Source organism: Elephas maximus, chromosome 25, assembly GCF_024166365.1.
Source record: "Elephas maximus indicus isolate mEleMax1 chromosome 25, mEleMax1 primary haplotype, whole genome shotgun sequence".
NCBI lineage: Eukaryota > Metazoa > Chordata > Mammalia > Proboscidea > Elephantidae > Elephas > Elephas maximus.
In genome coordinates this window covers 56,748,809-56,764,427 of record NC_064843.1, presented here as the reverse complement: position 1 = coordinate 56,764,427, position 15,619 = coordinate 56,748,809, and the positions used below count along the sequence as shown (strand labels likewise).

At 40.8% G+C, this 15,619-nt stretch overlaps 1 protein-coding gene across 2 annotated transcripts in view; it reads left to right on the top strand.

Annotated features, from left to right (window-relative positions):
* Positions 1-15,619, top strand: part of KIF16B (kinesin family member 16B) — a 397,632-nt gene that overhangs the window by 38,749 nt on the left and 343,264 nt on the right. For both annotated transcript variants that reach the window (XM_049870024.1, XM_049870023.1), the window contains exons 2-5: positions 3,815-3,884; positions 6,241-6,354; positions 12,761-12,877; positions 15,188-15,285. In XM_049870024.1, the coding sequence (XP_049725981.1) occupies positions 3,815-3,884; positions 6,241-6,354; positions 12,761-12,877; positions 15,188-15,285 (399 nt within the window). The remainder of the gene's footprint in view (positions 1-3,814; positions 3,885-6,240; positions 6,355-12,760; positions 12,878-15,187; positions 15,286-15,619) is intronic.

The following is a 15,619-nucleotide window of genomic DNA, read 5'->3' as shown; positions in this document are numbered from 1 at the left end:
GGGAGCTGCAGCAGGGAGTACCTGTATAACAGAGCTCTGATTTTGTAATTCCTTATTTTGTTTAGTGACTGCAGAAACTGTATCCCGCGGTTCTTTATTCTGTTAGTCAATTTGGAAACAGTATTATGTGGAGAGAATATTTTGCTGTTTTGATGTATTATAGACGGCTCAAAAAACCAATTAAAAAAGGTGTCCCATTGTAACTGCTTTGTCTGGGACCCTTTCTGTTCTAATTTATTGCACAGAAGAATTAATACAGAAAGATCAAAGGTTCTCAAAAGTGGCCACTGATCATCTAAACCACCCTTGGCTAGGTTGAACCAAGCAGATAAAAACATACATGTCGAAGAACTGAGATGCTTGTTCATGTCATGAGCTGGAGACCCTGAAGGTGGCTCAGTATAACTCTTAGATTTGGCATTTCCCATATTTTCAAAGGCAGTATAAAGTTAGCTCGAGAGGCTTTAAACAAAAGTTGGGGCTTTCAGAGTCTTAGAACCGACCAAAATAAGGACTGTTTCAAAGGCAGTATAAAGTTAGCTCGAGAGGCTTTAAACAAAAGTTGGGGCTTTCAGAGTCTTAGAATTGGCCAAAATAAGGACTGTTGCAGAAAATTTGAGCAGTGTTTTGCCCTGGCTCATGCTTATAGTTTCTAAAGGGCTTTAAGCTTCTGAAATTCTTAAGCAACGACCATACCCTAAGAAAGCTAAAAGCCAAAGAAACTTATGTTCATGTTAGAAAAATAAAAAAGAAAGAGAAAGGCAAAACCCACAATAAAACGCAGAAAGCTTCTACACAAAGAATAGTGGAGGCTCAGACATGAGAGGTATTTAGCTTGCCGCAACTCCTGAATCCACCGTGGAAATGGAGGACCCAAATATGGCCTAGCCTAGTACTGTTACTAGCCCAAATCCCTGGCGTCTCAGAGGCTGAGAGGTCAATTCACCTTTAGGTCCCTTCGTGGTCACCAGGAAATGTTGTAGCAAAGCATCAGTCTTTCACTCTGTTAAGAGTGAAACCAAAGAGTTTTATTGGAAGAAAGGGTTTGCAAACCTGGACATGTTGTAATACCCAGGCAGGATATCACAGTGTTCCAAAATGCAAGAGGACAGTGAGGTTTTTATTAGGTGGAGTAAAAAGCTGTGTGCTTGGAGGCATGAAGGTGGTACATGGCAAAAAGTTACAAGGCGGTTGTTAAGCTAACAGACCTTCTTAACATTATGAATTCGATTTTTAACCTCCTGGAGCATGTTGACTAAGACATTTCACCTGGATCAAGCTGCACAAACGTTCTTGACAAACATCTTTTAACAAATAATTCTTCATACAAACTAAAGCCCTGACCTTTGCTCCTTTCTGTGTTACAAGCAATTAAACTTTTACATGAAACCGAAGTGTCTTTTTGAAACAGCAGGATTAGAGGTTTTAGGCCAAGCTGCAGCTTAATTCAAATTGGAGTTTAATTTAGATATGGGACCATCTTAGGCATGTCAAGCACCACAGTTTCGGGGTCCACATGCAGTATTATTATCACAGCTAAAATATTAATAACGATTCCTTAATATCAGCGAGTACCCAGTCAGTGTTACATTTCTCTATATGTCTTATAATTAAAAAAAAAAAAAAAAATTTCTGTTTGAATTGGAATCTGGTTGGTTGATGTCTTTAAAGTCTTTTTTAATCTATAGGATCCCCGTCCATCTTTATATTCCTTGCAATTTGTTGTTGTTGTTGAAAACACCAGGTCATTTGTCCAGTAGTACTTCTCACAGGTTAGATTATGCTGTTTGCCTCCCCTGGTAGTGTTTGACATGTTCCCACTTCCTCTCTTTCCTGGTAGTTCAGTATACAGCATTGATCAGAGTCAGGTCTTTTGGGAGTGGGTGTTGGTACTTTAGTTAGGACTTATATTATTTCTGGTTGTCTTTTAAGGCTGGGTTAGCAGTTATTGATGATCACTCCCTAAATCCACTAATTCACTAAAAAAACACAAATCAAACCCATTGCCGTTGAGTTAATTCTGACTTATATCGACCCTATAGGACAGAGTAGAACTGCCTCATAGGGTTTCCAAGGAGCGCCTGGTGGATTTAAACTGCCAGTGTTTATTGGATAGTAGCTGAGCTCTTACTGCGACACCAGGACTCCACTAAAAAAAACCACTAGTGGTAGCAAAATGATGATATTTTAATTCTGTCATTCCGTCTTCACTTGTTAGCTGGAATACATCTAAGAGAAACTTCCCTTGATAATTGTTTGTTTACCTTCAGGTACAGATCATTTAGGAAATGCAGGATAAATGGTTCTTTCTGTTTATTAGTTTTCAAAATAATGTGGTTCTCTTGATCCTCCAAATTGACCATTGAGTTTTTATTTTTTAATTATTAATTCATATACTTAAGCATATGTCTTAATTACCTAGTTCTGCTGTAACAAGAAATACTTTAAGTGGGTGGCTTTAAAGAGGAGAAATTTATTTTGTCTAAATTTGGAGAGTCCAAATCCAGGCACGGCCTCTTGGAGAGGGTCCTTCCTTGTCCATAGTCTTGAGAGTTTCTTGGCGTTCCTTTGCTTATAGACAGGTCCTCAACATAGCCTCTTTCTTCCTCTGTGTGTGTGTTCTGTGCCTGTCCTGCTCTTTTCAATAAGACACCACTTAGAAGTGATTACATTTAGGCCCCACCCTAGTCAGATATGGCCTTATTATTATATAACAAACAGGGTCACATTTCCAAGTACTGGGATTAGGACTTCAGCACATATTTTGGGGGGACACAATTCAGTTCGTAATACTGTATTTTATGTGTTATACTCTATCGTAGTTATTATCCTTTTTGGTGTTCACATTTCTTAACTTTGGCCAAAAAAACAAACCTGTTACTGTCAAGTTGATTCTGACTCACAGTGACCCTATAAGAACAGAGTAGAACTTACCCATAGGGTTTTCAAGGAGCTCCTGGTAGATTTGAACTGCCCACCTTTTGGTTAGTAGTCGTAGCTCTTAACCAAGTTTTTTAACTTTGGCCAGTGGGAACAACTTCCAGGTTTTGACAACACATTATTTTTCATAGTTTTTTGATGCTGGCATCTATTTGGTGCGTCTTCATGTTTATAAGGATTTAGAAAGAGTGTTAGTGTAACTAAACATGGGTTCTTGTCCTGTCCTATTAGCTGATTGAAATGAGATGGACACGACCCCAAGGGAAACAGACAGTGGATATTTATTGTTTGCGCAAACAAGGAGCAATGTAGGGCCTAGCAGCTGAAAGACCACGAGTTCCCTGCCTCAGGCAAGCTTGGAGCTTTTATGTTCTGCAGTCCCCAAGGGGCAGGGATTGGCGCCCAAAATCCAATACCCCATCCCTCCTGTGTCCATATTTAGAGATCCAGGTGCTGAGTCAATTTGTAAAGGAAGGGAATTTTCACTTTACAGATGGGCTCGGGTGCAGCTGTGTGCTGGGAGACATCTTCCTCTCCAGTGATGTTCAAGTCTGGGGTCAAGTTCAGGGCTGTGATTCTTCAGGTCCTGTGCATGTGCCAAGATCCTTGTCTGAGCGCGGGATTCCGGCACCAGGTTTGAGCCATGGTTAGGGCTGCGCCGCAGTCAGGCCAAGCCTCAGAAACTGTGGCTTGGTGGGCTACGACGGAGGGGGAAACTGGGGTGGAGTGGCGGAAGCCTTGGTGGTGGCTTCATTAGCAGGGATTGTTCTTCACATGCCATTTAAAAACAAATTCCCATATTAATAAGTAAAGAAAACATTTTCTTAAAACAGTTTTTTCTCTCCTAAAAAATGCTGAATTATTTCTGTTGCAGGGAAAAGGACTTGGAAGCCAAGTTCATTATTCAAATGGAGAAGAGCAAAACAACAATCACAAACTTAAAGGCAAGTAATGACCTGGCCTTGCTGAAGTTCTTTGAGGCCCTTTGTTTGCTTTACTGTTGGAATGACTTATAGATAAATAAATCATTACATGAGTCAGAATCGACTTGATGGCACTGGGTTTGCTTTTGGTTTGGTAAATCATTACACATTCCTTTCTCATTTCAATTAGCCAAGTCAACTTGCTGTTGGCTTGGGCCTAGGCATGAAGTGGAAAGGTTGATCTCCTGTTTCTTCTCCCATCCCTAGTTTCATCTGATCTGGAAGCCAGATCCAAGCTCTAGCTCTGGTGTGTGAGCTCATGAGTTTAGCCCAGACCCAGACATCTTTATCTTCTATCCAAGTAGTGGATCCTTAGCCTAGCAATTGACCGTATTCTACGAATTATTAAAAAGTTTTGGCCTTACGTTTGTTTCCTTTTTTATTAAAGTCACCATGTTTTGTAAATCTTACAGTAAAAAAAAAAAAACCGTATTCTACGAATTATTAAAAAGTTTTGGCCTTACGTTTGTTTCCTTTTTTATTAAAGTCACCATGTTTTGTAAATCTTACAGTAGAACCTGGTATTATTATTCAAAAACTAGGGAATGAAGGAAAAAAACAAACAAACACTAAACTTTCTAATACGGCAAGTGCTTCCTCCTGCAGACTATCCCATTTGCTTATTTGGTCAGCACGTTTGTTAAAGACCTTGACTACTTTTCAGTTAGGGGAGAAATAAGGAGTAGAATGAATAATAAATCACAGAGGAGCTCAGGCCCATCCTCCTTTGATATTTGTCGTTACCTTATGTGTTTGGGTTTCTGAGGCCTGCTATTTCTGGGCCAAGGACTGATCAAGCTCCTGTCTACTTCTGAGAAGTGGATTTCTATTAATTCATTGCTCAAGGGAGTGGACACTTTGAAATTGAATTTCAAAGTAGTGCAGTGTGATCCCCAGTGATAGGAGCTGGGGAATGCTTCATTCTTCCAGTTGGGCAGTGCTCTGGGTCATTCGATAGGCCTCCTTTGAGGCTTTCTTGGCCCTTTACCTGAGGTATTCTCCTCTCACCACAGCCGTTTGCACCATTCCAGCTCTATCTGCTCACACTGAGCTTGCCCTCCTTTGATCTTCTGTATCCTCCTCTCAGGATTCTACCAGTCATGACTTGTCCATTTACTGCTGTTCTCTTATGCTTGCTTCCTGCATCTTTGTATACTCCCAGTGCTTTAGTAAGAGTTTAATCATTAAAACATTGTATTTACTGAAACAGTGAGGAGACCCCTGGCCTTGGATGAGTCTCTTTCTTTGTACATTTTAGAATCTGTTTCCCTTGGTTACTCTGTTGCTCTTAGAGTTTTACAAACATTACCTTGTCTGCCCTTTGAGTAACCAGAACAGATGCCCAGATTTTAACATTTTAATAAGAACTTTGACAAATGTTCTTTATAATATGTGAATCGTGTTGGAAAATGTGATGCTCATTGAATTTATTCAGCATGTGTCCAAGGAACTGTGTGAAGATTTGGGGGCTTATGAAGATTTTTAAACACGGTTTTTGGTTTCATTTAAATACATAGCAAGGTGGACAACACATATGCAAACATCTGCAATAAACTTACAGTGTGACGTGTCCTAGTAGCGTGGAGGCCGTCACACATGAGAAACGTGACTTACGGCTGGTGTACACAAGGAGAACTTCATGGAACAGGTGTCATCTGATCTGGTGTTTCGAATGCAGTCAGTGAAGTACACAACTCTGGGGTGCCAGTCATACCTTGATCTGTGTGAATGACGCCCTCTGGAGTTGTGTAGAGCCAAGTTGTGATTCAGGTTGAGGGAAGAATAAAAAACACTGAAGCTGGAAAAAGTAGAATGTGGTCGGAGTGTTGGGTTTATCTAAGACAATCATGATAAAAAGGCCAGAAAAATAGCCTTGGGTCATATCACAGAGCCTGGGTTGCTGGGAGAAGGAGTTTAGGTTGTATTTATTTAAGTTGTGTTTCTTTTTTTCAGAAAGGCTATAGGGAGGGATTAAGTGATTTTTTAGTTGGGGTATAAATATGAAAAATGGTTATTATATATCTTTTAGGAAGAGCCATTTTTTTCCCCTGAATTGGCCCATTTGTAAAATGATAGTCTTCTTTACATTCTTTTTATTATTCTCTTTATATTGTTATGGAAACCTTGGTGGCGTAGTGGTTAAGTACTATGGCTGCTAACGATGAGGTCAGCAGTTCGAATCTACTAGACACTCCTTGGAAACTCTATGGGGCAGTTCTACTCTGTCTTATAGGGTCGCTATGAGTCGGAATCGACTAGATGGCAGTGGGTTTTTTTTGGTTATATTATTATTACTATCATAATCATCTCTCTCTAGATTCCAGAAGGAGGGACTGGAGACTCAGGAAGAGAACGGACAAAGACCTTCACCTATGACTTTTCTTTTTATTCTGCTGATACAAAAAGTCCAGATTATGTTACACAAGAAATGGTATGATATTTTTAAAATCTTTATTTTGATTTACTTTCATATAGAGAAAAACATGCCTACCCTTAAACTCTTTGAATTGTTTTGCTAATTTTTTTCTGAAGTTAGTCCTGGTTACTTAGCTTATTGGTTATTATACTGAACTGTGTATCTTAAGCCTTTGAAGAACTCAGACCCCAAAGGGTTGATTTTTGTTTTTGTTTTTTAACTTCTGAGCATGATGATCATAACTTTGATTTGGCTTAAAGCATGGGCATGGCTACTGTTTTGAAGGAGCTGTGTGAATACAGCATTTTGGGAGGAGGGGCATTTATATGCTGTTACACCCAGCAAATAAGTCACTTAGCTGTGTGTCCTGCTGCAGTGAAGAGCTTTAGGGGATAACTTAAAACCCAAGTCACATTTCCCCTGATTTGGTGGACTCTCAGAAATGTTTAGAATCTTTCTTTTAGAACCTAGAATTGTACTGGTATTTGTCCAAGAAACCTGCTCTGTAGGCTTTTATGGTCTAAAATGTATATGTGACGTGGCAGATAAGAACAGACACAAAGGTCTTCCCAGGGGGCCGTGAGATGCTGATGTTGACATTTCATGTGGGCAGAAGAATAAGTGTATTTCTCTGGGTGGAAAAAGCTGGGTGGGGTTATGGGGAAACACTGGTGTTGGGGGAGGAACGTGGCCTTTATCGCCAGGCCTCTTCCTGGCTTGTTAACAGCTTCTGTGTGGCTTTGGCAGATGCATAGTTTCAGGTCTTCCTCTATTAAAATGAGGATAAGAAGCCCTGTCTTGCCTACTCTAGGCTGGAATCCATGCAGTGGCATCTTGAAAAGTAGAACATGAAGGGACATTATTGTCTAGTTTCCTTGCGGCTGAAGTGTATCCATGGACCATCACCATCAGCAGTGCCTGGGAGCTGGTTAGAAATACAGACTCTCAGAACCTATTCTCGACCTGCAGAATCAGAGTCTGCATTTTAACATGATCCCCAAGTGACTTACATGTACCTTAACATATGAGAAGCCAGGATGTAGTTGGCTTAGAAATGGTTTGTGGAGGAGGTTGGCTTTCTGAGGCAGTGAAAATGCTGGAGTTCAAATAGGCTGTGAACTTAGAGTTTGTGCTCAAAAGAAAGGATGGGAGTGACCATATGCAGGAAGTGTTGAGTCAAACGTCAGGGACAGACAGAAGGGGATAGCAGCAGTGGGGATGGAAGCCATGAAGAGATGGGGTTCCTGGAGGTGGTGTAAAGAAAGTCTGGGAGAGGAAAGATGGAACCAATGTTGCTTGTGTTCCCAGTGCTGTCGGGAACTCTGGTTGGTGCTCATGTGTGCCATCCCATTTAATCTTCAGAACCAAGTGAGGTAAATTTCAGCTCCATTTTCCTGTGTTGAAGAGGCTGAGAGATTAAGTAACTTACTCAAGTTCATACCCCTAGTAAGTAGCAGATTTTGGAGCTTATGTACACAGTGGTGGGCTGCCACTGGAAAGTCTTAAGGGTATCAGACAAAAGGTGTGGCCTGTCGTAAATGACAGATGAAGAGGGAGCCCTGTTGAATGAATGGATCAGTGAATGATTGAATGAAGATGGCTTTAGTGTTGAGGTGACTGGATTAGTCAACATTGGTAGCTAGGAGTCTGGTGAGGAATAGAACTAGAACAGCCCTGAGATATGTTAGCAAACACTACTTTCTAGTAGAACCACGTGTTAATAACATAACCCCACATGTGCATAAAAAATCTATTTTTAAATACTCTATTATAGACATTTTTTTTTTTATTATAGACATTAAAGAGAAAATAATCTTCCCCACTCCAAATTTTAATACCTCTTGATAAAAAGAGCTTTAATTTTAAATTTTGATTACGTTTTCATGATGCCACATTGTAAGCACAGGAAGTGAGCTGAGTTTGTATCCCAGAGGCTAGAAACTCGGGAAGATGCAGAACTTTTAGCATGATGCTGGTCTTTTTTGGTTGTTGTTGTTAATCATTTGAGTGTATAGGAATCTCGGGAAGATATGTCGTGCCTGTCACTGTAGTTCAAGTCAAGTTTCCCTTAACATTAAACAAATACCAGGTAGATGACCACTAATATTTCTTCCTTCCAAATTAATTTTAGAATTAGATAAAAAATTAATGAGTAATTAAAATCCATACTCACGTAAACTAAAGACCATTAAATAAGGTCCGATTTTCTTTTTTTTTTAAACATTTTATTGTGCTTCAGGTGAATGTTTTTGCAACAAATTAGTTTTCCATTCAGTAATTCATACACAGATTATTCTGCTGCGAGGCCCTCAAAGTGTCAGCACTCTCGCCATTTCCTGTTTGGGCTCCATTTCCACTCTTCAGGTTTTCTGCACCTCCCTGCCTTCTTATCTTTACTTTTGGGACAATGCTGTCCTTTTGGTCCCTTGTAGTTGGTTGTTCTAAGAAGCACATTCTTCACGGGTGTTATTGTTTATTTTATAGGCCATTCTATTATTTGGCTGAAAGGTGGCCTCCAGGAGGTCTAATTTTCTTAACTATTCTTTAAACCTTCATAGGGAGGCTTTGATTTCACCGAACCAGTTCCTTAACTCAGCCCTGGAGAAATTTGAAACCTAAAATCTCCCAGTTGACAAGCTAGATGGGGCAGTTTTTGTTTTAGCGGGGCCCTCTTGTGGGCAATTCTCCTCAAGTGAGGCCCTGGCAATGCTTTTTGGATTACTCTGGGAGTTAACTTTAAAGTCCATGCTTAGACAAGCAGCGAGGTGGGTTTTAGATAACCAGGCCAGGTGAGAGATCTCAGCAGAGTGTGATGCCAGAATATTGTCCAGCTATAGATTGTGCTTAAATGAGTCCTTTGTGGGGGCTGTGGATGAGCCAGCCCGTCTTCCTTACCAAGAACCCTGGAGATGTGGGCAGCATACTGCTGATTCTCTGTGTATTGGCACTCTCTTACTTTGGGTGGGTTATTTGAAGGTAAGACTGGGCCAGATCCGCATTTCTGGACATGTTTTGCAGTCATGTACACCAGTGCTAGCCCCTCGAACCCCTGCCAGAAAAGCCCGGCTGGGTTAGCCTTCTGGGAAATAAAGTTAATAATAAAATGATGGGTGTGATTTTAACCCCAGGAAAGAATTTCATTTAGAAAACCTTTGGGTTTAGTTTAAGTATGATATTTTCTATGACTTTGCTTTAGTCCTAGACAAAACTATGAGAGAAGATCCTTGCTTTATTCTTTGAAAAGTTTACGCAAAGTTTTTCTTTCTATCAAGTGACACTCCATGAAATAGTAAAAATAACACTTGCTTTTTTGTTTAATTGGAAAGACTTGGAGAAATAGAGTTTGTCTTCATAGTCCATAAACAATGGTGAAAGCAAACTTCAGACTAGGGGTCTAGGATTTCTAGCTTCTGTTTCTTAACAGAAGCCTGGGGGATGACCTTCCAGGTTGCATTGAGGCCGGGGTGCTGATTTAGAAGGTGTGGGAAGAAGTGATTTAGAACGTGTAGGAAGAAGACACAGTGGTAAGGACCTAGAAAGCATAGGCTTTGGAATCAGAAAGGCTTGGGTTCAAATTCCAGTTCTGGTATGCACCAGTGTTCCCAGTTACCTAACTTCTCCCCTTCAACTTCCTCATCTGAAAAATGGATTTTGAAGTACTACTCACCTTACAGTGTTCTTGGGAGGATTAATATGTGAACCTACCACCTGTCTGTCAGTTTGTTGTGCTGTGGTGGCTTGTGATGATGGAAGCTATGCCATCTGTATTCAAATACCAACAGGGTCACCTGTGGTGGCAGGTTTCAGCAGAGCTTCCAGACTAAGACAGACTAGGAAGAAAGGCCTGGTGAGCCACTTTTGAAAATTAGCCAGTACAAACCTTGTGGATTACAACAGTAAATGAATAATTTCTTTTATAAGGATTAGCACAAAGCTGGTTCCTATGAGGCGGAGGTTAAAAATGTCCCAAATGTCCAACTTTTCTAGGCTGCTGTCCCACTCCATCATCTCTAACATCAACTACTCCCTCTCCCCTCAGTACTCTCCCTCCCGTCTTTGGGTTCCCTAATTTCCTGCAACACCTCACAGAACTCACAAACTGAATAAAGGAAATGGCTCATGTGGTTGTGGAGGCTGACAAGTCGCAAATTCGTGGCTCAGGCATAGGCTTCTCCCTGGCCCTTAATTTCTGCCCAAATGGACTCAGCTTTCTTGCTCCTTGGGCCAGGAAGCCCAATGCACCATCTCTTTCAGGTCTCTCCTATGGGTCTCTCTTTCCTTGGTGGTGGTGGACTCTTCTGTTTTCCACCCCTCTGGGGTGGCTCATTTTAAGCCCACTGGATGGCAAAACTGACCAAGCCTCTTTGTGGGCTACAATTACCCTACCACACAGTCCCGCCCAGTCACCTGGGTGGGAGTTACAAGACCATGGCTAGAAAGGCCACACAAAAAGCAATCCATTACACTGCAAACAGCTTGCTTGCTTTGGAGACGTCTTCAGGAGGGATCAGCTGCTGGAGAAGAACATCATGTTTGGTGAAGTAGAGGACCAACAAGGGCCAGGGAGACCCACAGTGGGACAGATTGACCTTATAGCCGCATCTGTGGACTCAGACATGCCAATGATTGTGAGGATGACGCAGGACCAGGCAACATTTCGTTCTGTTGTTCCTAAGGTTTCCATGAGTTGGAGCGGACTCCGTAGTTTGTATTTGTCTGTCTATGATACGAGCACATGAAAGGATTTAGAGAATACCTAGTGAGTGTGAGCTGCTGCATAGTTGAGAGTTAAGTCATCAGAACGTGAGGATAAGATGAGAAAACATCAGCTTGATACAGAGGCTGCAATAATGGGCTCAAGCGTAACAACGATTGTGAGGATGGTGCAGGACCGGACAGTGTTTTGTTCTGTTCTACAGAGGGTTGTTATGACTCGGAACTGACTTGACGGCACCTAACAACAGCAGTAAAGTTAAAAAAAAAAAATTAGAATGAATGAGACTGGCTATTTGTGGAAGTGACTCAATGGAAATTATAATTTGTCTGTTTTTGACTGACGAGACTGAGGAAGTCCAAACAAGATGGTGGGTAGACGATACCTGTGGAAGGCTGCGGTCCAGTCATTTGGTGGGGTGTTTCTCTCATCCTGGCATGGCCGTCTGCGCTGTTAACAGGAATGGTTTATGTGGAGCTGAGCTCTCGAAGGCCCGTACTCCTCAGCCCCATCTGTGTAGCTGTAGGTGTTCTTCTCAGCCTCGAGCCCTGCTGTGGGGCCGCCCCCTACATTACTCTGATGTCGGCCTCGGTGTCCATGTCCTAATGGAAACCTGGCTTCCCGTGTGGAATCACCTCCATTTCCTGGGCTGATTAGTAGGCGTCAGTGCCCAGGGCTACTTTGAGATCACTTGGAGAGTTTAAAAAAGTCCTGGTTCCTGGGTTCACGCCTCTGAAATTCTTTTGTACTTGGTCTGGGCTGCTGGGGGCTGGTGTGTTGTGGCGTGGTGAGGGGCATTGGGACTTTTACAAGCTTCCCACTTGATTCTCACGCACAGCAGGCCCTGATCTGTGCTCTAGGCTGTGTGACAGGAGTTGGAGTTGAGTTTTTACACGAAGGCTTGTGGAAGCTGGAAAGTTTTACTTAGTCCCCTTGCCAGTTGTGTATAACCAGGATGAACACGTGTCTTGACTGACTTCCTGTACATCACTTACCTGGGTAAAGTATGAACATGCCACTCACTTTCAAAATGCCCTAGTGGAATCACATGGTGCAGCGGACCTGGACCAGGCTGTTGTAGGTGTAATCCCAGGCCCCACACGGTTGTCTTCCTTGCTCCCTTCCCCCGGGGCAAATATCCAGGTAGGTAGAGGTACCTGGGCTCTGAGGTGGGGGATCCCAGCCGTTCCAGCCTCATCCACACCTACCCATCACTCAGCTCCCTGAGAACCTCCAGAGATATGAGATTTATTTGATGAATAGTGAAGCCCTTAAAATGATGGCAATGGTTGGAGCAATAATTTCTGCCTACTGTGACCTTCAGGTTTTGAATACTAAGTTCTGAAAGTGCTGATAGAATGAATAGGTTTATAAATTTATATAATCCTGAAATGATAAATCGTCATGCTTTAAAATCATCTTGCTTCTAGACACAATTGCCACTTTGTCTTATTTGCATTTTTATATTTCAGGGTTTTTGTGTTGATTTAAATAAGAAAGAGGATGGGGCCGCCGTTTGCTTGCTTACAAAGTTTACTTTTGATTAAAAACTGGGGTGTGTATTCTGCTAATGGCTCTGCAGTGATTTATTTATAATGGTGTAATACTCAAGAGGTGAAAGTAGCATTCAGCAATATTGTGAACACTAGGGGGTTTTAAAAAAATCCATATAGTAATTGTATCTTTTGTGTTTTTTTGGGCTTTTAGGTTTTCAATACCCTGGGCACGGATGTCGTGAAATCTGCATTTGAAGGTTATAATGCTTGTGTCTTTGCATATGGGCAAACTGGATCAGGAAAGTCATACACTATGATGGGAAATTCCGTACGTTGTTTACACTGTGTGGGGAGAACGTCTCTCATTATCTCTCTTTGGACTGACAGAATTATCTCTTTTCTGCTTGGTCTATACTAACATTGTTTTTACTTTCTGATTGTTCTTTAGTAATAAGAAAAATCTTAGCAATAAGTTGGACTAAATTTCCTCTAAGAGATTTTAAATTACAAATGTTTTTAAGTTTATAAGCATGAATAATGGATGCAAGTCCCAGTTCATTTTCTGTTTTTAAAGGCCTTATAACTTTATCAAAAAAGTATGCTGGGCCCACAAGTAATTTATTCTTCTTTTCTGCCAACACAATGTTTGTATAGAATTACTGAGCTCTGTTCTTTTTAAAATTATTCAGAGCATTTTTACCCCAAGAAAAATATTTAAAAAATCTAAATCTTTGGTAGAAAGATAGTGCATAAATTGAGCAGATACATGAAAAGAATCAGAGTTGTATAGTTTATATATAGTTTCCATAGTTATATATATCGTATATAGAGTTTTTAGAATTTAGTAGTTATGCTGCATAAATGAACAAGCATTCTTCTACTTGTCCCAAAATATGGAGGAATAAAAACTAGACATCACTGGAGGAGCTTTATCTCTTTCTGTGTTTTCTTCAGATTGAGATAGTGTTTGTGTGTTTTTTTTATTCTTGTGTCGTAGTGAAACCTCTGTTCAATGACTTGCAAGACTTGGGGCGTGTTCTTGATATGGAGATACTGCCAGAGGATTGTAGGGTTCCTGTCAGCAGGCACCGTAGTGTTTTTATGCTAAAGGTTTGGTGGTCCGTGGAAGTGGTGTATTAAAGGAAGATAGGTCTTTCTAGATGAAATATTTCAGTTTACATAACCTGGCTTCTTAAATCCAGGCTCTTCCTTTACATAAGAAGTAGATAAATGCTGTGCTACAAATCCTCAAGGCAGAAAAATGGAGAACAAATGAGTGAAGAACAGATAATTTCAAGAGTTTTACATTTTTTTTTATCTTCTTGTCCTACTTTCTACTGTGTCTTTAAAAATAAAGCTGTCTCTAAAAATTAAATTTACATGTTAATTCCCTGGTAGCTATTTTATGTAACTTAAGCATTTATAGAACACTCATTAATTACATCTGCTTTTCTTTGACCTTCTAGCTGAGTACAGTGCTTTTGGGTATTCTTTTTTGTTCTTTTTAAAGTATGGGGGAAAAAAATGGTGAAAGACCCATCAATTTTTTTTTTTAGTATTTTATTGTGTTTTATTAGTTTCCCTTTAAACAAATTTACACAAAGTGTTCCATGCCATTGATTGCAAAGGCTCATTCATTCTTGATAAGAGCTGTTATTGATTTAACAGTATAAAGAACAGAGGTTCTCTTAAAGCACTGATGATATTGCTTTTATTTTGGGGCAGGGGTTGGGTGAACATAGGGAGGGACTTCAGAAGAGAACATTAGAGATCCAGGCTCTGAAGCACTGAAGTTTCGGTTTCCTAATAAGAACATTTTGCCTGATCTTTAGTATTGTTCTGGGGTTCATCAGCTTGATAATACTGACTGAAACATCAATATTATTGAATATTATGCCCATGTTGTCTAAGTCATATGATGTATTAAAATCTGCCTGTCTAAGAATGCCAGTCTAGGGATTAGTACACTAAAAGTGGGATATACTTCAGTAAAACCTTTGAAAGCCGAAGCCTGTGTAAGGCAGAAACCTGTCAGGGAAGGAAAATGCAAGTATTTTCCCCTAAAACGAGCAATAGAAAAATGGTCAGACTGTCCTCTATCAAAGGCAGAAAACTTGTGAGACCCGGAAAAACAAGGCAGACCCGTCGAGTTCTGGCTCTCGCAGGTTTCACTGTACATGTTTCCGTGTGGTCCTGTCGCCTAAGTTTTAATTATTAACTGCTTTGAGGATTCATTAGGATTTTGTTGGTGTTTCTCTTTTGCCTAGTGTATATTTCACCTTCCTTGGTTATTTGACCAGGTCTGATTTTTAACATCTATTCCACAGCTATAGACTATCTTGTTTGAAAGCTGGAGAGTAAGTCTTCTGAGGCTTGCATGCCATGATTTAACTGGTTAACAGCTGATAACGTATTACCAAAGCCCCAGCATGTAGAAACCGTAAGTCCCAACCCTTTCCTTTCAGAGAGCAGGAAGCAATTCTGGAGGAGTTAAAGTGTGTCTGGGGTCCTGAGGTGGTAGGACCGGAGTTGGCATGTAGGCTCCTTGACTCCCAGTCTGCTCCAGCAAATTGCACATTCAGCTATAGGTTGCTTTTATTTCAAGTGACAGCTGTGGCCTTCCTGCTTCCCATTGTAGGGTGATTCTGGCTTAATACCTCGGATCTGTGAAGGGCTCTTCAGTCGGATAAATGAAACCACCAGATGGGATGAAGCATCTTTTCGAACTGAAGTCAGGTAGGACGCATGACCTGAGTGACTGCGTATGTGCTTGGTTGGAGCCAAGGCTGTTTGGCTCGGTTTTAGGCAATAGGAATGAATAAGGCCTTTTTGACGTTCTAAAGAAAAATTCTGCCTTTTCCTCTTCCTGTATTTATGGTAGTTGGAAATAAAGCTTAAAAAAAACAGCTAAGTTTTCAGTGACTTTCTTGGGGACAATTTTGACCAGGATTTGGGAGGCTGATAGAAATCAGCCAGCTTGGTCAGAAACTCTAATGTAGGATGTTTATCTTAAATGAAGTGAGCCTTTGCCTTTAAGTGTATACCCACTACACTTGCTTTATTCTTTCAG